The following is a 22,287-nucleotide window of genomic DNA, read 5'->3' as shown; positions in this document are numbered from 1 at the left end:
AATATAATGTTTTAAACATTATTTATGGTTGTTAAATATTAAAATGCAATTTAATTTTTGGGTCCACCAGCGGCCGAGCGGTAAAGTCGCTGAACACTGGTAGTTCGGTCCGAGGTTCGAATCCCGCGAACGGGCTGGCTGCATGGGCGTTTTCGTGGTTTTCCCCATGTGTAACGTGTATACGAGCCAGTTTCCCTTAGAAAGTCCTCCACGAAGGCATCCCTGCCCTTAAGCAGATAGCCCTCGAGGCTTTGCCATAATCACACACACACATTTTAATTTTGCATTTTTTTAAAAAAGTGGTTTTATTATGTATAATTATCTAAATAATTTTAATTCTAGGCGTGATGTAATCAACTCCCTGATTGGTTACATAATATTTGTGCATTAACGAGCTATAATCAGCTTCCTGAATGGTTACTGAATATTTGTGCATTACCACGCCATTTCAAAATTTTATTATTCATCTCTTCAAATTCCTTAGATTACATTCTTCAAATTCCTTAGATTACATTTTTCAAATTTTTTTACAAATTTCTTCCTTAGATTACATTTTTAAAATTATACTACATTTTTTACATTTTTTTTCATTGATATGTAAATGATGATTTCGATTTTTTTTTGTGGTACTTATCAATATACGGCAGGTTAAATACTCAAAAAAATGTAAGTACAAAAAAAATGTAAGTTTGCTTTTACTTTATAATTGTATACTTCAATTTTTACAAAAAAAATTAATACACTGTTTTCAAAAATTGCCGAGATATTTATTGCCACATATGTTTTAATGTTAAATAATTATATCCTATAAAACTTATTTTAAAGGATTTGAATTTAAGTAATATTTTAATTCTTTTAAACGTTAGTATGATGTTTTTAATTCGATATTCAATTCAAGTAATATTTTAATTCTTTTAAAAGTTGGTATGATGTTTTTAATTCGATATTCAATTTAAGTAATATTTTAATCCAATTAAACGTTGGCGCAGTGTTTATATTCTATTTCTTAGCTATATGAAATTAATAATTTAACCTTACCTTAGTATTTTATACTCATAGTAAATGTATTTATTTACATTTGCCTGCCTTCTTAAAACCTTCTTAAAAAAACGACATTTTCAATAAAAAATTAATACATTGTTTTTAACGATATTTATTTTTTAAAGTTTCGAATACTTTACTATGCGCAAACTACATAAAAAAAAAGCGTTTTTCAAGATGGCTGACGATTGTAAAAACCGCGGCAACAATAAGATACATTCCGATGACCTCATTGATCACGGGACTTATGTACAGCTAATGCAAACAAGCAAGGTCATTCTTCCTCTTCGGCCCACCAGCGGCCTAGCGGTAAAGACGCTGAACACTGTAGTTCGGTCCGAGGTTCGAATCCCGCGAACGGGCCGGCTGCATGGGCTTTTTCCTGTTTTTCCCCATGTGTAACGTGTATACGAGCTAGTTTCCCTTAGAAAGTCCTCCACGAAGGCATCCATCCCTTTAGGCAGATAGCCCTCGTGTGCTTTGCCATAATTAAATAATCCTAATCCATTCTTCCTCTTCTTCTCCTGCGAAATGTATCTCATTGCGCCAATGTAAATCGCCAATAATCCGTGCAACCGTCTACCAATTCACCAGCTGTGAATATAGTTAAGCAAATGCGCCAGTTTTATGGTTATAAGTGGGACTCAATCCCCACATACAAAAAATGTTATATACGATAGTAGTGGAAAAGATAGTTACATACGCAGCAGTTTGGTGCCACCCAATGCAGGGCAGGAAGATTAAACATCTTTATACCATACAACGGCCTTTCGCATTGGACATTACAAGGGCCTACCGTACAACCTCATCGGATGCTCTTAATGTATTAGCTAGTCTACTCCCACTACACATACGAGTTGAAGAAGAGGCGGCCAGACAGATTATACTGCAACTCAAAAAGCCAACTGTGTTTGACGAGGAATACTTTCACCCGGAAGAATATGAAGTCATTGATCGACCACTGCATGTCCACCCAGCGAGCAAAGGCTCTGGTGTCAAAGTCACCATCAACCCCTCTACGACTAATTCCCCTACACTATTTAACATCTTCACCGACGGCTCCAAAATCGATGAAAAAGCGGGATGCTCATACATAGTCATGCGACATGATACAATTCAAGCAAGATGGAAGGCACAATTGCGGCAGCATAACAGTGTTTAAGGAGAAGCGCTTGCAATTGCCCAAGCAGTTAACTATTTGCTCTCCTCTAACATCCATAATGCCACCATCAAAACCGACAGTTTGTCGTCGTTGCATGCCATCATGAACCCCAACCATGTCAGTCAAATAATACAGCGCATTCAAACAAATCTGCGCCAATGCAACCTGCACATCAAGCTTGAATGGATCAAAGCACATGCGAGTCATCTCGGAAACGAGATGGCGGACCAACTTGCCAAAGAAGCGGCGTTAGGCTCGACAGATTTGCAGTTCAATATCCCATGGCCGGTCACCTTTCTAAAGAAGTCACTACGACTTAAAGCCATTGGCAAGTGGCAACAAGAATGGGATGACAGTACAACTGGAAGACGTGTCCACTACCACATCAGCTATGTGGACACAGAACGGAACATTGAGAATTCACAGCTGGTTAGGTACATTTCGGGACATGGACCTTTTCCGGTATACTTCTACCGATTTGGCATCTGTTCCTCAGATCAATGTACATGTGGACACATAGGCTGCCCGGAGCATTACCTAACTTCTTGTCCACTCACAGAGGGACAACATGTTCCTATACCAACGACTAACAGACAGTCATTTTGTAAATTCCTTATTAAGCAGCGCCACTTAATCCAAAAATATTGGACGTATGATGGATAAGCTGGCAGACCTAAACACAGACTTATGCCAAATATAGCAGTCCCCGCAGCCTAAGCACACTTGCATATACTCAATGCAATATGAATTGCATAACGTTACAAGTACTGTGAAATTTGTAATGAATGGAAGCCTAAAGTCTGTGTCTGATTTTACACCCAATATGCAAACCACATAGGCACATGTAATATTAAAATGCAATAGTATCTGTAAGTTTGTTCCAAATGTAATCTGCAAATTGCAAACTGTGCGTATGTGTGTCTAAGACAAAATGTGCTATACTGCAGTTCAAATGTATTGATGTAACTCCAACATAGTAAGCGAAGCTATAATGCAACCAGTGTTCCGGTCATTGATTTATATGTAACGTGCGCTTAATGTAAAGATAGTGTCTAAACTATTACTCAGTATACTCAGTATATGTTTTTTTATATTTAGGATATTTGTGTATGCTTTTTATATTTTAGCATGGTTCCTTCATATAACTGTCCAATGGTTTATTTATTGTACCGATTTTATGTAACATATGCTTACTGTACCCATGATATCAGGGACTGTATTCTATATTGTACCATTCCCCCATATATGGTTATCCTATGCAATTTTGTGTAACTGTCTTCCATGCTTTACCCCTGTATGTATATAACTATGTTCCATAGCTTATTCTAACACGCGCCTGTGAGGCGCAGTAAGTGAAGTTTTAACGCAAACAGAGTTTCAGTCCTTGATATATATTATATAATGTCTGTTTAATGTAGACAAAGTAACTCAGTCATTGATTTTCATGTAACGTATGTGTAATGTATATATGATATCTGTGTTTGTATTTTATATTTAAGCATGTCTCTACATGTGACTGTATTATGCATTAATATGTAACTGTTTTCCATGCTTTACCCCTGCATGTACATGACTATGTACCATGGAATATTTTAACATGCGCCAGAGTAGCACAATAAGTGAAGTTAATGCACCCAGCATCTGATTCTTTGACATATGTCTGTTTAATGTAAACATAGTATCTCAGTCACTAATTTTTATGTAACATATGTTTAATGTATATATAATATTGTGTCCATAATCGTTATGTAAATCTCCACAAGTTTCATCCGTGCATGTAAATAACTATGTACATAGATTATTTTAACACGCCCCTGTGTGGTGCAGTTAAGTGAAGATTTAATGCAACCAGTGCCTTACGTTTTTGATATTTAGGCTACGCCTGTTAATGTAGGTATAGTATTTTAGACATTAATTTTCATGTAACTTGTGTGTAATGTATCTCTATGATGATTTCATGTAACGTATGTGTAATGTATCTATGATACCCGTGTTTGTATCTTATAATTCAGCATGTCTCCACATATGATTGTCTTATGCATTATTATCTAACTGTTTTCTATGCCTTACTTACCCCTGCACATATATAACCTTGTACCATAGAATACTTTAATATGTGCCTGTGCAGCGCAATAAATGAAGCTTAATGCACAGCGTCTGAGTCTGTGATATCTATGCAATGTCTGTCCAATGTAAACATAGTATCAGTGGTGTAGCTAGGGTGGGGCAAGGGGGGACATCTGTCCCCGGGCGCAGCATCCAAAGCGCGCCAAATTCATGCTACAAAATTTTTTAATGAAATGTTTTCTACTTTTGGCACACAGAAAGGGGCGCAAATTCTTCACTTGTCCCCGGGCGCTGGAAACTCTAGCTACGCCCCTGCATAGTATCCAAGTCACTAATGTTTACGTAACAAAAGTTTCATGTATTTATGACATTGTGTTAATAATTGTTAAGTAACTTTTTTCATGTTTTCCCCCTGCATGTAAGTAACTATGTACCATAGAATATTTTAACGCGCCCCTGTGTGGAGCAGTAAGTGAAATTTTAATGCAGCTAGTGCCTCAGTCCTTGATATTTAGGTAATGTTTGATTAATGTAGGTATAGTAGTATGTTAGTTATTGATTTTCATGTAACGTATGTGTAATGTATCTATGATATCTGTGTTGGTATGTTATGTCTCTACATATAATTATTTTATGCATTATCATCTTACTGTTTCCATGTCCTACTCCTGCATGTATATAACCTTGTACCATAGAATCATCTTACTGCTTCCATATCCTACCCCTGCATGTACGTATATAACCTTGCAGCATAGAATATTTTACCATACGCCAGTGAAACGCAATAAGTGAAATCTAATGCACCTAGCGTCCGAGTCCTTGATATTTATGTAATTGAATTAAGACCCAACTTAAGAATGTAGTGGGCTCAAATGTGAGTAACGAAAAGATTTACATGCAATGTAAGAACGATACGCAATAATGCACCTCAATACTCTCTAATTAAGTAATTCAAATTAAGTAATCTGGGTCCCAATAAGGATACAAATGAATGTAATAATGTAATACTGTATAATGTAATGATGATTAATATAAGTGTAATGTATATATGTTACCGTGAGAGACCGAAATTGGAGAATGTGGACTTTCACCGGAGAATGTCGACATTCACCAAATACGTCGGTGAAAGATCGAATATTGCATTACATTCTTGTACGTTCGGACCCTCACCGGTGTATGTCGACAGTCACAGATATGTTCTGGTGTAGGTCATAAAGTATCATAATAGTTTAAATTGTTGCAATAAATAAGATTTTAATCACATAATTTAGTAAGTTTTTTATTACTATTATTTTATTTTATCATTTAGAACGTACTGTCTAATTAAGTAAGTTTTTAACTTCTATTATTTTCCTTTCTCATTTTGAATAAGAAGTATTTGGAAAATATTTCGGATATACACCAAGCGACTAGGTGATTGTTGACATTCACCGGTGAAAGTCGACATTCTCCGGATTTTGGTGTTTCACCGTAACATATATAATGTATGTACAATGTATGTACAATGTACGTAAAATGTATAATGTATAATGGTACGTAGCAATAGTTTGTCAACAATATGTAATAATGCCATTATCATTACTGCCTTAGACTTTCCCAGCTTGCAAATGCAGTGATGACCCTTGTTAGGCCATGTAATTTACTATACATACAACAACAAATACAGAGGCTCGGACAAGCGGATGGGAAATATCCCTGGAGGGCGCTTTTGGTCAGTGGGACCGTCCTCGGGATACACCGGGCGCTGGGTTTCGGCGCCCCTTGCGAGACCCTCGTGTGGCCCTCAAGTTCGACTAAAGATACTGGTGGACGTGGACTACACCAATTAACCATATGGTAAAGGGGTGGTGCCCACGTCCTCCGTCGCATGTCGCATGTTATTTACTAATATGGCAAAAGAGCGAAAAATAGACAGTGAGTACAGAATATTCAAAGATCAATAGAACTTTCAATATTTCGTAATTCAATCCATATGGCGCTATTTTTGATTTGCAATAAAACCATAGCCGTTCTCAAGGAATATAACATTAAACGTCATTATGAAACGAAACATTTTCAAAATTAGTCAAAATATACAGGAAGTTTGTGGACAGAAAAATTTGGAGCTTCGAAGCGGGTACTGGAATCGCAGCAATATTTGTTTACGAAAGTCAATAGTGAACAAGAGGAGGACACTCGTGCCAGCTTTCCAGAGGCTGCTGAAATCACAAATCATGAAAAAACATTTACCGACGGAGAAATGATCAAAGAATGCGTAACTGCAGTAGCCGAAGAAATATGTCCCGAATTTATTCAAAAGATTCAGTTTGTCAGCAAATACCGTGGCTCAGAGGGTAGAAGACACCGCAGAAAATATATCATCGCAACTGTCTGACAAAAATGGACATCCTTGGATGAGTTAACGGATGTGTCAGATACTGCTCAGGTGTTGATTTTTATTCGAGGAGCAGAGAAAAGCCACGAAGTGTATGAAGAACTTGAAATAGTATTCACAGCACGACTTCTGGGGAAGATATTTTTAAGGGAGTTGAAACTGCCATTAATAAAAAGAACCTTCGATGAAAAAACTTGAAATCTGTTACAACTGATGGAGGCATAAACATGTGTAATTGCTCTCGTGTCAAAGGTTGTAGAAAATTATGGTGGTTCAAAACCATTCCTCTTACATTCTATCATCCATCAACAGTCCTTGTGCGGGAATTACTTGGAAATGTCTGAAGTTCTAACCAGTCATATAAGATGTTAACTTCATTAGATCCTCTGGTGTTATCAGATGTTAATTCCACCAGATCCACCTGTTAATTTCATCAGATCCTGAATCATCGACAATTTTGCGAGTTTATTGAAGAGATTGGAGAAAATGTCTTCCCATTTCATACTGCTGTATGCTGGCTTAGCTGCGGAAAAGTCCTTCGGCGCTTTTTTAAGCTTCGAGCAGCGATCAAATTTTTTTTTTTTTAATAAAAGCATCGCTCTCTTACCGATTTACAAAATAGCGAATGGCTGTTTAAGTTAGCATTCTATGTCGATTTGACAAAACATATCAACGAACTTAATTTGAGACTGCAAGGAGAAATCCAGCTCCTCTCTAATTTATAAACTAATATCAAATCGTTCCAACAGAAAATAATACTGTTTCAATCACAATTACGTAAAAAAAATTTCACGCATTTTAAAACAGGTGAAGTATTCAGCCACACTACTGAGACTGAATTTCTCGTCGATTTTGCAATCGACGTTTTGAGAGCTTTGAAGATAATTTTTGATACTCGTTTCTCAGACTTTAATGCCATTGCGAATGAAATTAAGATTTTTCAAAATTCATAAGGTTCACATAGAAACCCTAGCCTGGAACTTCAAATGGAAATTTTTGATTGACAATGCAATGCTATAAGAGCAAATATCAAAAGTCATCTTTGTTGGAATTCTGTAAGAGTCTTCCACTGGTACAATTTGATAATTTTTATAAATTTGCTCGTGGGCTGTTTTCTGGTTTTGGTACTATTTACTTGTGTGAAAAAAATTCTCCAAAATAAAGTACACAAAGAATGTTTACAGGTCTAAGTTAACCGATGAGCATATTAAATCTCTTTTAATAATTGGTACACGTAAAATTGGTCCAAAACTACAAACTATTGTCAGTGGAAAATCACAGTTACATAAATCTCATTAGTATTTTTTACCAAGTGGACACATGTCATTAAGCTTTATCTAGCAAGTAAATAAAACCGAGTTATTATTATTCTGTGTGTTTTTTTTTATCCAACTTATCACAGCAACAGTAACAACAATAAGCCATAAGTTGTCGCGGGCCGGACTTGACCCCTTCCTATAGACTAAAGAATGTAAAATAGAATACCCCCAAACATTTTTAAAACATGAGGTTCAAGTTAAATGCATTTTAAGTATAATAAGTTCTTGGCTATTATAATAATCTTGATCATGTATGACTAAAATCATAGGATACTTAGAGTATTAAGAGAATTTCAAAGAACAACAAAAGTAATAGTATAGGAATCACATACGTAAAAATGATTATTTTCAGTTCAAATTAAATTCCTTCAATAAACTTCAATGTTGATTTAAATATGCCGCATTGTTAGCAGGTTCGTGCTTTTATTTTTTGTCACATATGACGATGGAAATTGTTATTGATATATAAAAAAAGTTATTTTTTGTTTTTTGTGCATTTAATTAAAGTTGTGAAATTTTAAAGTTTTTTTTTTTTTTTTTTTTCGAATTTTATTCTTGAATAGAAAATTCTTGTACTGAGCTTAACATACGGTAAAAATGGTTAGCTAACTTTCCATTAAAATAGAAATATTTTGTTATTTTAATTAGAGGATATTTGTTGGAATAAAACTCCTTATTTGCATTCTCAAAAAATAAATAAATAAATGAAAGAGAATTTTACCAAAACAGAAAAGTCAAACCAGTAATTCAGATCTTTTTTTAACATTGGGCTGGGTTGCAGTTCTGGCTAGTCTGGATATTAAAGTTCTCTTTCTCTGTATCTTCAAATGTGAATTGTTTTCAGGTTTAAGATTCTGTATATGAAAGTGATATGCATATGAAATGTACATGAAAGTGCCCATAATTTATTGAAACCACTTACTTCTATAATATAACGTAGTAAAGACATGTGCCATCGGTTACTGATCATCGGGTGGCGGGTCATAGGCAAAGCTTGCAACGTAAAATATTTACATTTCAAATTTAATCAGGAAACTTAAATATAAAAATAAGTGTGTTGTCACTCGCAATATATTTGTTTTTCGAAGTTAAAAAGTGAACTCAGCGATTTAGAAGATATGTGTTGCCGCAACCCGAATTAAAATATTTTTATATTGCATGCCGCTGTGTTTCTATAATTCTTTCAGCAAAAGCGTAAGATATTCAATTTTTCTTACATATTTATTCCGTCAATAATTAAAAAACAAAGCGGTTTAAAAGAAATCAAAGCAGATTCATTTGAATTATTATTAATTACTAACTGATCCCCTGAAATTACACCAGCTGGATTCATTAAAATCATTTATCTAGGTATAGAAAGAAAAGTGTTCATTTCTTTTTGTGTGCGTAATTCATACAAATCTACAGTTTTATTCTAACCTTGATGAAATTTTCTACATTTGACCTTCAAAATAAGAGGAAGATCACTGTCTACACCGGATTTCGAAAAACCACCGCATGTCATCCCAGAGCATGTATAAAGAATGGTGAGCTCACTTCACCCATCTTTCAAAGTAATATCGAGCTTAAAATATTGTAAATACAAGTGTGAAATTGAAAAAAATTTTATTATATTATTAAACAATCTGAAATGAAAATTTTCAAACTGTGACTGCAGTGAATTTAAAAGAAACACTCACTGTCCGTTTCAACTTAAAAGTTACAACCTTTATATTTTACATTTCTCACCACCTCAATAAAGATTTTACCAGTAAAATGTTTAAAACAAAAACTATTTAAAAAATATAAAAAATCATACAGTTTTAAAAAAGTACAATTTAATCTTCGTATTCAGAGTCCAATGTAATACCTAAAATATTTTAAAACTGAACGGCTGTTATTAGCTCAAGAATTAATCCTCACAAATTGGAGGTACTTATTACAAATTCATATAGTATTTAAAACGAGTTTTTCAAGATTCCATTTAAAAACGACAGAAAAAATAATTCATTGTGATGTTATTCCATCCTGAATTAAATGCACGTCTATATTTTTGTAGTTATTTAATAAAAAAATTGATTATTCAAGAACAAGAACTAATTATGCATTTTTTCACTGAATCCCTTTCACGTGAGGCTTAAAATAATTAGCTCCCGCAGGGGAAGTATTTGTCGTTATTTCTATTTCTCAAGGACATGAAATTTCTTCAAGATGTTAGTAATAATTGTATTTGTAATTTCAACGAAATATATTTCTGCATAAAATATATTTCTGCATGACATAAGACACATCTTCAAGTATTATGCATATCTTTTCTATGAACACAAACGCAAAGATTACAATTTAAATTCTGTTATCTCCAGCAAAGTATTAATAACTATATCAATATTGATCGATCGTATTCATCGTTCTAATATGGCTAGTTCGTTGAATAATAAAATCTTATTTATTCTTATTATTTTTATTAACTCCTTTTAATTTTCATACATTATTTTTTATAACAGCAACTTTACTCGGAGTGATAAAATCTATATTTTGTTTTAAAATGATAGTTCTTGATACGAAACTGGTCGTCTGTTGGATAAGATTTTTTTTACTGGCAATAGTACAGGTTAATACTATTTCAAGAACGAAGAATTTCAAAAATTCAATAGAAGGGGACGTTTTAAGCGTTTCTTAGCGCACATAACTTGTCTTATTGAAAGCTGAACATTTAAAAAAAGTGTTTAAAGCGAATACTTATTTCAAATTCTGAAAAGATTCTGAGTCAAAAGTTTTGAAATAGCGAGTTGTAGGAATAGCTGGAAAAAATATTTGGCGCATATCTCATCCCGTACTTAGACTGTTGCCAAATTTCATTGAATAGGTTCCAGCGTTTTTTGGTTCACTTTAGCAAATTCTGCTGACTCTAAGGAATTGGTCTACGTGTCTTCATTGATCTGAAGACATATGACGACAATTTAAGGGAAAAAGAAGCGACTTTCTCTCTTTTCGAAAAATACTGGAAATGACTTTTATACGTAATATTAATTATATTTCATACATTTAAGCTTGGCATGATATTTTGTGACATAAGCAGTAGTAAAATATGCACTTTTATATATATAAACTTAAAAGAATTTAAGTTTAAAGTATTTTCAAGGGGATAGCCTGGACTAGGGAAGTCTTCCTTTCTTTTTATGCATATGTTCGGCCCAAAGTAAACCGAACCCAAAGCAAGGGAGGAACGCACATACACATATAGATATACCGTATTCTACATATATAGATATACCGTATAAGTATAATTTAAAATAATAATTTATATAAACTACTTTAAAACTGTTTAAATGATGCAAGCTATTAGCCGTAGTACAGAAATAAATTTAAGATGCATGAGAATGTGAATAAATAGTACTGCTTTAGATTATAGTGCTGCTGAAACATCAGATGTAGGAAGAAAAGTGCTCAAAATATACTGTGTTTGTTCATGGTGGTGGTGTATTTAATTATGGCAAAGCACACTATGGCTATCTGCCTAAAGGGATGGATGCCTTCGTGGAGGACTTTCTAAGGGAAACTTGCTCGTATACACGTTATACATGGGGAAAACCACGAAAACACCCATGCAGCCAGCCCGTTCGCGGGATTCGAACCTCGGACCGAACTACCAGTGTTCAGCGACTTTACCGCTCGGCCGCTGGTGGGCCGTTTGCTCATGAGATAGGTAGGCTGGATCAAGCTTTATTTCTTTAATTATGTTCAACATTATTATAATTAGTTTTTACATTATTATTCATTTACTATTTCCAATCATCAGTTGCAAATTTTTATTTTTATTTAAAACTTTCGAACTTATTGCATTGCAATTATTATTATTATTACATATCTTCATGATTTAGTATTTGTGTTACATTCTTAACGTTTCTTATTGGAGAGTACTGAAAAATTAATTATTAACTCACGGTTTTAATTATTGTCACTTTACCTTATATTTTTTAATTTCAATAGTTTTTAAATTACTTTAAACTGCTTCTAGTTAGCTAAGATTTACTTTTTTATGCATATGTACAGTGCGGCCAGAAGTAAACTGAACCCAAAGCAAGTGAGGAACGCACATACACATATAGATATATTGTATCTACAAAAGTCCATAGCGGCCTTTATTTTTATTTTTGGATGCCGACACATCTTCTTTATATTTTCTTTTTCCTTTTATATATACAAGCGGCTAAAGTGTGTGTCGCCTATAGTTTATTGGTTGCTTGAGTAACTGTACTAGCCAATGGTTTCTAATACATTTGGTTTTCAAATCCAAGTTCAGAATTTTCTTTTATTGTTGCCAAAACTAGATATGAAATATCTAGGTGGCTCTTAAGAAATGCTCTTAAGAATGTTGCCAATAAATGCATTTTCCTTTAAAATTATTAAATTGGTAAAAAACTTGCATCTATCCAATGAATACAAACACCATTTAAATGATAAGGGTTAATAATAACATTTATATTTACCTGTTATCATAAGTTTCATGAAAATAAATGTTATTTTTAAGAGAAATAAATTATTGTGATCGAAAATAAAAAATGTTGTTGTTATTTATAAAAATTGCCATATATAAAAAATCAAGGACAAATAATTATCATCAAGTACAAAATTTGGTAACAAAGATAGTAACATTTATTTTCATTAAACTTATGATAACAATTAAATATATATAAACTTTAGTTTCATGTTGGCAATTCTTCGTATCCCGCTAAGTTAAATAATGGGGACGCATCCCAATACACAGTACCTCATGGATGATGTGGAAATCTGTGTATGACAGATTCACTGATTGGCACTATATTTCCCGACTTTAAATTAAAAAAATTTACATTCATCATCAGTTCGAAATTAAACATTTCGTCCGTATAAGAAGTCTAGGTTCACATTCAAATAGATAGTGCGCACAGCAAAGCGGGCGAGTTAGTAGTATAGTAGGCGCTCAATCCCGGAACGAATGCTATTGTTTGCTGGAAGAGTCCAAGATTTGTAGGTGTGGTACGTGAAAGTAGGGATGAGCTAAGAGGAGAAAGGAAAAGGGATTTTGAGTATAGGGAATTTCAGTCGTTTCGGAATTGAGCGCCTACTATGAACCGGCTACTACTTTGTGAGTAAGTGTAGTATTTATTATGCTTATTGATTGTCTGCCCTTTTTTTTTAATTATGATAACCCAATTTTGAAAATTCTGTGTTAAATTTAAATAAAATCTAAAAAGAAATAACACTTGTTATTTTCTATAAAAATATGGAAATACATATATAAAACATAATAATAATACATGTCTAATGATTTGATTTTCATGTGTATTAATTTTTTGAAAACGTGTTAAACCTTTTGGAGCAGCAGCTCTTGGTAACTTTTAGGCGAGCTTACTACAATTTTTATATTTTACTTATTTTGCAGCATATTGCGCAAGATGTTTTCTAGACCAAAATTGGTTTTTTTAAAAATTGTTATTACTGCTTTGCTTGATAAAATATAAAATATATAAATATACTTCTCTATAAAAAATGGAATTAAAAGTTTCATGTGCTTCTACATCTCAGATATCTTGCCCTCATTGTGAAGTAACATTCAGTATTAAATTAATATGTACCAACATATCAGAAAGTATCATCCAGAAAAAGAAGTTCACAAGGTTTGTAATAAAATTTGTGGTCTCTGCAGTCTTAAATTCCGAACAATGAAGGAATTATTACATCATATAGAAACAGATCATACTGATATAAATTTGGAGTATGAAAATCAAGTATTTACTTCTAAAACTGAATTTGAACACTGGAAGGAAATGATGGAACGAAATACACAATCTTCTTTCATTATTTCATCCAGTAAAAAGGCAGTAAAAGAAGGAACTGCATCGTATTATCAGTGCCATAGAAGTGGGCAAAGTAAAATTAAAGAGTCAAGAAAACGTAATATTAAAGTAGCTGGCTCTATTAAATGTGGTATTACGTGTCCAGCATACATAAAAGTTTTAGAAAAAGAAAATGAAATAAAAGTGGAATGTCAGTCTGTTCATGTCGGTCACAAAACAGAAGTGGGAAAATTGCCTCTCTCGAAGACAGAAAAAACTAATCTAGCTAATTTAATGAAACATGGAGTTCCACCAGCAAAAGTATTGTCAAAAATTCAAAAGTGCTACACACCTTCAAAACGGTTGTGTATAACAAATTCACAAGATTTACGAAATATTCGTAGAGACTTTGGGATTGACAAAGACATTATGCTGGATAAAAATGATTTCGTGTCTGTAGATATAACAGTTAGAAAACTGCAGGCAGAACCTGGCAATCCAGTTTTAATATATAAACAAACTAATGAAGAACTGCCTCAGTACCCAGGTCTATGCAAATCAGATTTTTTATTAGGTATTATGAATAGTGCACAATTAAAAATGCTTGAACGACATAGTAATTGTATCATGATAGATTCTACCCATGGCACAAATCAGTATGGTTTAAATTTGACATCTGTTTTAATTAATGATAACAATTTTGAAGGATTCCCAGTGGCAATCTTGTATTCTTCAAAATTAACCACTGAAACGTTTGCTGCATTTTTCAGTTCCATTAAAGAAAGACTTCCAAATTTGAAGACAACAGTTTTCATGTCTGATGATGCTCCGGCATATTACAACGCATGGTGCTCTGTGTTTGGAGAGGCAGATCATCATTTACTTTGCAGCTGGCATGTGCAACGTGCATGGTTAAAAAATTTGAATTCTAAAGTCCGAGATCCAGAAATAAGAGTAAAAATTAAGTCAGAGTTATTGAAAATTCTAAAAGAAATCGATATTGTAACTTTTGAAAGACTTTCGGAAGCTTGTATCAGTGATTATGTGTTGCATGATGAAACTCGAGCTTTTGGAGAGTATTTAACCACATACATGCAACGTAAGAAACGGTGGGCATATTGTTACCGAACTTATTTGGGTGTTAATACAAACATGAAAGTAGAGCGGTGGCATCGGCAACTTAAATACGAAGAAGCTGGTGGAACAGTTATTAAAAGATTAGATAAGTCATTGCATTTTGTTTTAACTTCAATAGCCAAGAAATTAATGGGTCAAATCATTTCGGTGGAACGGCCAAAATTTAACTTCTAGAATGAAGGAAATTAGAAACAAACATGAAAGGAGCAAATTCATGGCTGATTACGAATTATACGAAATAAAGCCAAAACAGGCATGGATTGTATCTAGAAGTCAAGAAGGACTGATTCATACAAATAATGTGTATTTTGAAATAGTGTGTAATTGTAACATTCGATGTCATGAGTGCGACATCTGCATTCATCAGTTTGTTTGTTCATGCATTGATTATAGTGTGAGATTTCAGATATGTAAGCACATTCATTATGTATGCTCAGTTTGTGATATAGATTGTGGTACAAATGTTTGCTCAGAGAAAGATGATTTGATAATTGACGTATCTGAAAATGATGAGCAAATTGAAGAACATTATGCCATCACACAAGAAATCAGAAGAAAGGAACATTCAGATTTTGAAAAAGAAAAGGAAGAGTGGCATGCAGAGTTTCAGTTTTTAACATCACAGGCTGACACAGAGGATAAAAAACAAAAGGTGAGAGAATTCCTAAAAACTTTAAGAGCATCTTTTGCTACTTGTGAAAAACTGCCAACTATACCTTCAAGTTCAGAATGTGTTAATGAGCCAATGAATAAATTTATAAAGCATCAAAGGAGGTAATATGATGATTTAAAAAAATTCTGTGTGCATTTAATTTAAAAAGAAATTCATAATTTTTGTTAAAGTTATTTATAAAGGATGTTGTTAGCAGAATTTGCTTTTTGCTTAATGAAACTTCATGTAGTAATTGCCAGTCTCAATTTAACTTAATGCCTTTCAAATGAACAGAAATGCAAATCAGTATTTCCGATTGTTAAATATGGTAACAATTAACATTTATTTCATAAGTACATAAATTTAACAAACTGATACTTCTTAGGAAACTGAATCAGATGTCATGCAAGTTTTTATAAAGCCAGCAATAGAATTAACCTGGCTTAAGTAGAAATATAAAATTAAGTAATTTGATAGCAATTTTGTTATATTTTTTACTAACTATTATTCTTAAAATACATTGATTAATCCGACTGAGTGTAAATTGGATATTGAATTGTTATTACAATATGTTAAAAAGCAAAATAATAGATGAATACCTAATAAAGTACCTTATGTTTTTATTTTAACAGGAACTAACTCCTAGCCTGGGTCTACGGACTGAAAAGAGGGCATGGGCAGGGCCGTAGGAGGCAGTTCCCTACGTGTGGTCAACCATGAAATTGTAATGTATTTCTTCGGTAGAATTACAGTGTCCGCAAAAGAAATTTAAGAAACAGCTCAATGATTATAAATAGTACCATTAACTGCTATTATTAAAACCAAAAGCAATATTAATGTATCTTTAATTAATCTTTTGAAATTATATCTCTGTATATTACATAAATGATCTGATTTTTGGGGATGGTCTGCCCTCCTAGAAAGTTTATGGTTGAAATAAATAATTTTTTACAAAAGACGTTACCCATTAATTCTTGATGTATATAATTATTTACTTACTCAATGTTGCCAACAAAGGAATGTTTCATCCTGCTGATATTAACTTTATTTTTAGCAGTAAAAGTGATTACACCTTCAATAAATGCAGCCTAACAAAAAAAAAAAAAAAAAAAAAAAAAAAACACCTTTTGGTAAAAGTTTACAATTGAGTGCCCATGTTTATTGGAGATTTTTTTTTTTTTTTTTTAAATGTAAAGTAAGCACAATTTCAAGATGGATGCTACACAAAACCAAAATAAGAAGTCAAGGAATTGCACAAACTCTGTGTCCATGTACACATCAATCTGTTAACACTTAACATCCCAGAATTGCACAAACTAGGCATTGCACACTACCTTAAATTTGTTCATGTACACATCCATCTATTTTCATTTTAAAAAAGTCAAGAAGCTAAAACAAAGTTAAAATTATCATGGTAACCAGAAATGAGGTTTCATTGCCAAAATTAAAAAAAAAAAAAAAAATTGTCACTAATCGAATGGGCACCCAGTTCTACACTAGAGCCAAAACTTTTCCTGCAATACATACACACATAAGGTGTAACTGGACACAGAACTGATAGTTACAAAGTTAAAAGGTTCTAGAACATAGCAGCAGTTTTCATATTGCTATATTGTAGAAGATGAACTCAAAAACATGATAAAACAAACGTCGTTGTGATCGCAGACACTTAAAGGAAACAATGTTTGATATTTGGAAGAACCGTTTAAATTAACAGTCAGCAAATGCATTGTATTAATTCTCATGAAAACCATTTAATGCTACAGAAGTATGTGATAACAGTAACAAGTATGCTTATCATTTTATTGTCATTGTGATGCATTAAATATATAGTTGCTGATTAACATTAAATATTATGTATATGCATAAAAAAGGTTACAGCTCTTCGCAAAAGTATAGCATTTCTAGGAAACATTCTCTAAGCTTAAATAACTACAATGAAAAGCAATTACAGTAGTGCCCGTGTATTTGTGGGTAATTAATTCCAGAACATACGAATAAACACTATGTAGAACAAAATATCCATGTAATATATATAAGGTGATTAAGGCTGATCTTTGGAATATGGTAACAGGTAGTTTGGTGACATTTTGGTAAGGCGATAAAGGTTACTAGCGAGGACTTTAGTGTACAGGGATAAAGCCAAGAGTGTATGCAATGCCATTTTTTTGCAATTCTGGGATGTTTTTTTAAGTGAAAATAGGTCAACGTGTACATGGATACCGTGTATGTGCAATTCTTAAAAACGCAGCAAGCAGTTTGCGATTCTGCACTTTCACCCAATTTCGCACCTAATCTACGTCATGATTAAGAATTTTTGTTCCATAAAAGTTCTAGTATAAGCGTAATTCGGCTAGCAGATTGTTGGGAAAAATGTTGAGTAAAAAAAAAACATGGCTTTACTTCGTGAAAACAAAATGGTGTCCAAAACAAAACTAGCAGGTTGCTGTAGCAGGGTTGGTCGCCAAATTTTCGCCAAAAAATTGCCAAGTTACCATAATTCGAAGATTAACCGGTGATTAAATAAGATATCAATATTAATACTGAATGATAAAATACATCGTATACTATATCACTTTATAGACTTCATTTTTAATACAATAATGAAAAATTTACTCTCCTCAAGTTTTTTCCTGATAATGGATAAAACATCACAAGTTGAGAAGCATTGGTAGCTTCAAAACTCCAACAATTAGAAAGCACTAAAATGTAAAAAAAAAAAGTTTCTGAGTGCAAGAGATGCAATTGAATGTAACTAAAGAAAAGCAAATAGTTAAAAGTGGAGCTGAGAGAATTTTAATAAGAAAAAATCTGTGTATGCAAGAAAGTTTGATGCTTGACCATTGATAGCATCGTCCTCTGCTGACACTTACAAGCATCATGAGGAAGAGATCGATTAAGAAGTGTTCAATTCTGAGCAGCAATATGTAACCTGAAAATACATACATTCCAATGTAACATTTCCGTTTACCCATTTAGTTACATTCATTACTTACCCCCAGCTCAGCTGCTCTACTGCCTGTTAGATTACTACTATCAGCATTTATACTCAATTGGCAGAGCATTTTATTGTCGCTAGGCCTAGCCAGAAATCTCTACAGAATATTAAAATTTGTTGCAGAATTTATAAAGTTACTTGGGAAGATGGGTAAAACACATGCATGTGAATATAATTGGGGTTACAGTGGGAATTTCAGTGCTTAGCTTGTTTCTATGGTTGTGTTTCATATTTAGCCATACACTATTTATCACTAGGCGTAGAACTTAAAACTTCAAGATTACTTTTTCCACCATTGTTATATGTAGATACCAGGAGACAATTGTACTATTGCTTTCTATGTGGAAGTTTTCCTAGCATTTGCAGTGTTCCAGAAGTACTAAATGTGAGATTGTATTGTCTTATGTACAGGTATTAAAGATGGACATAATTGTTTAAAACATTTAGACACAAAAATAAATATAATTGACAGGTGTAATTTGAAACAATTAAAAGAAACATACAGCTGCTATTAAAATAAATTTTAAACTTTTAACAGACATGATTTAACAACTAAAAATTTTTATTTTTTACTCTTAACAGTTGATTTTAATGCCACCACTCACTAATAACTACGATGAACTCTGGCATATGGTTGAAGCTGCGTGGAATGAAATACCATATCTAATTATCCAAGTTGTGTTTATCTCCATGCTGAGCTGGATTATAACCATTGTTTTTGCTAGAAAGGACAGCTCTGTGCACTGAATTATGTACGCTGTGTACCTCTAATCACCAGAAAATTTAATCATGTTTTCTTCCCACTATTCTGTATATATGTGTAATAAATAAGATTTTGCTATTTGCTTTCCTTCCTGGTGTAGCACATTTAATGTATAGCAGTGTATATGATATGCTTATGGAGGAGTAATCTGCAAATCCCAAATGTTATGTAATTAATACAATCATATGTTCAAAAATAAAGTATCAATTTGCAGACATTGTCACGTCTAAATTTAACAAAAGCCAACAATATTCCTATTAAAATTCCTTCTAAACAATACATGAAAATATATTTTCACCATCTATAAAACCTACACTAACATGAAATTTTGAAAAACTCCAGTATTTGTTTATTATCCCAACCCCCACCAAAAAAGAAAGATGCATATTGAATGTCTGCAATGCTAAACACCACATAAATTTATGTTTTATGGACATCTCAATAACTAGATATTTATTAAGCATTGGTTGGAATCCATCAGTCATTTAGCTATCTCATCACTGACAATCCAGTGGGTAGATGACTACAAAATGTTAATATCTTCTTCAGGATTCAAATACAGGCCACATGATTATGGAAATCACTAGAAAGCCTAGCAGTCATACGAAATGACCGCTGTTCTAGATATTATAAATTGTAATTAAAATTATTTGTGCAAAGGCATCTGCTAATTTAAACTGAATTACCCAGGGCAGGCAGCGAGGACGCCCCTTTGCTTACTGCCCCACGAGGTTGTCCCCTTCTACTTGCTTAATTGCTTAAAGTAGAGTGCAATGAAGAAACCATTGGCGGTACATTTTTTAAGAGTCACCGCTAGCTCAATAAATAAAGGTGATTTAAATAATAAAATGTTAATTCACATGTCAAAGATCTCTTTATACATAACATTTCTTGTGTAGATCTTTCCATCATTTTTAATTTTACGTCCGTTCTTTCACGAACTCTTGAACAGGCAGCATGAAGTTGACCATGTCCAAATGCAGGCTCAGGTAAAAAAATGCCAGCACACTTAAGCGTTTGGCCCTGAGACTTATTGATGGTCATAGCAAAGGTAAGTTGTACAGGAAATTGTCTACGTCTCAATTGAAATGGCAACCTTGTGCCGTGGCAACGTCACCCCATTGGGTAGTACAGTTACACAAGCAACTAATAAACTATCGGGGACAAACAGACACTTAAGTCGCATATATATATATATATATATATATATATATATGGGGTGAAGTAACACCATCTCCTCCGAAACAGCTGGCTCCAGGCTTAGTGAAGCACACTGTTGGATTCCGCAGGTCCATGGCACGCCATTTTGACCATTCGTGTCTTCTTGGGACTTAGATTAGCAGAGATATTAATTAAAAACTAATTTTCCCATATGTTTTCCCTAAATTTTCCACTTTTTTCCTTGGGTTTTCCCTTGTAGAGGGATTTGGCTACGTGCCAATTTCTTTTTTTCTCGAATATCTACGGAATGGCGCTGAGTTGAAATTCAAAACGCGTATCCTCGGATTCCAAAAAATTCTCTGAATTTATCGATACTGTTCTCATCTTCGTACGACTTTAATCGGCCGAGATATTAATTAAAAACTGTGGAAACATTAATTTCCGCACTCATTTTTCTAAGTGGCAACAATAAACTATCGGCGACACACACTTTAGCCGCTTATATATATATAAAGGTATCGCAATCACCAGGCAACACAAATCAGGGCTGCCACCACATAAAACTGTGAGTAACTACAACATGCATAAACATACGTACTATATCTGTTAAAAATAAAAAATAGTTTTTTTATTTATTCTGTATAATCAATGAAGCATTTCCATAAATTATTAATTATTGAATATTAAACTGAAATCTGTCTATTAAATCATAATCAAAACATACACATAGCTATTCCTCCTTTGAGATTTCAACCAGAAAATTACAATAATATTCAGAAGTGTGTAATTTAGTTTTATGCCATTTATAAAATTTAGTATACATTTATATATTAGATGCAATATTTTACATGGGCCCACCAGCGGTCGAGCGGTAAAGTCGCTGAACACTGGTAGTTCGGTCCGAGGTTCGAATCCCGCGAAAGGGCTGGCTGCATGGGTGTTTTCGTGGTTTTCCCCATGTGTAACGTGTATAAGAGCCAGTTTGCCTTAGAAAGTCCTCCACAAAGGCATCCCTCCCATTAAGCAGATAGCCCTCGAGGCTTTATAAGGCATAATTACACACACACACACACGCAATATTTTACATTACAAAGAATTTTATTCCAAAAAGTCTTGTAAGAAGCATATTCATTTTCTTATTCCTTGCAAATTTAATTGCAAAAAATGTTTCATACTTTTAGTTAGCATTTTAACTGTATAGTGTTTTTGCCTTTTCTTTGTTCTCTCTCTCTCTCTCTCTCTTTTTTTTTTTTTTTTTTTTGTTAAATTACTTTTCAGACATTTCCAATATTCTTTAGTTTATCAGCGCTTAATTTTTTTTTCGAACATATCACTTGCTTTAGATAAATTAACAGATTTTGCTTGCCTTTCAAACTGCATAATTTTGATTACTCAATTTAATATCAGTATGTCAGATGCAAAAAAAGAAAATAACTCCCTTCAAGATTGTACCAAAGCACAACATTGCCAAAGATTTATTTGATTAGCACGAGTTTTAAGTAGTCATTTGGAAGAAAAAAGCATGAGTATTTTTGTAAATTTATACATTTGTAATACAGAATATGAGGCAGATTTCCCCATAAACTTCTCCATGCAAAAGGTCATCCTAAACAGATAGCCACAGTGCAAGTTGCCAAACTCTAAATTTGTAACATATCTAAATCAACAACTGAAAGCAGCGCACAGGATTGATGTTAAATAATTTTGGTTAATTAAGAATAACAAAGTACTGTTTACTTTTTAACTAGACTTTATTCCATGAAACAAATTTATTCTGTGTAAACTGAATTTGTTCTTTCACAAGTGAATACAATA

The 22,287-nt window shown here is 33.3% G+C and overlaps 1 protein-coding gene across 5 annotated transcripts; it reads left to right on the top strand.

Moving 5' to 3' along the window:
* The first annotated feature begins 10,839 nt into the window (after positions 1 to 10,839).
* Positions 10,840 to 16,508, top strand: LOC146996222 (uncharacterized). Of its 5 annotated transcripts, none has more exons than XR_015042111.1 (2): positions 10,840 to 10,962; positions 16,183 to 16,508. XR_015042111.1 is itself a non-coding variant. In XM_085820427.1 (2 exons), the coding sequence occupies exon 1, from the start codon at positions 13,753 to 13,755 to the stop codon at positions 15,070 to 15,072; it is 1,320 nt and encodes a 439-aa protein (XP_085676553.1). In that variant the 5' UTR covers positions 13,680 to 13,752; the 3' UTR covers positions 15,073 to 15,550; positions 16,183 to 16,508. The 5 variants fall into 5 exon arrangements, 1 of the variants encoding a protein (XP_085676553.1); XR_015042112.1 differs by lacking the exon at positions 10,840 to 10,962 and adding an exon at positions 11,307 to 11,648; XR_015042113.1 differs by lacking the exon at positions 10,840 to 10,962 and adding an exon at positions 12,679 to 13,070.
* The last annotated feature ends 5,779 nt before the right edge of the window (positions 16,509 to 22,287 follow it).

The sequence above is a fragment of the Stegodyphus dumicola genome, chromosome 7, assembly GCF_044657685.1.
Source record: "Stegodyphus dumicola isolate Sdum_Otavi_A_Nest chromosome 7, ASM4465768v1".
Taxonomy (NCBI): domain Eukaryota; kingdom Metazoa; phylum Arthropoda; class Arachnida; order Araneae; family Eresidae; genus Stegodyphus; species Stegodyphus dumicola.
The sequence above is the reverse complement of the archived record's forward strand: the minus strand, read 5'-3'. Positions and strand labels throughout refer to the sequence as shown.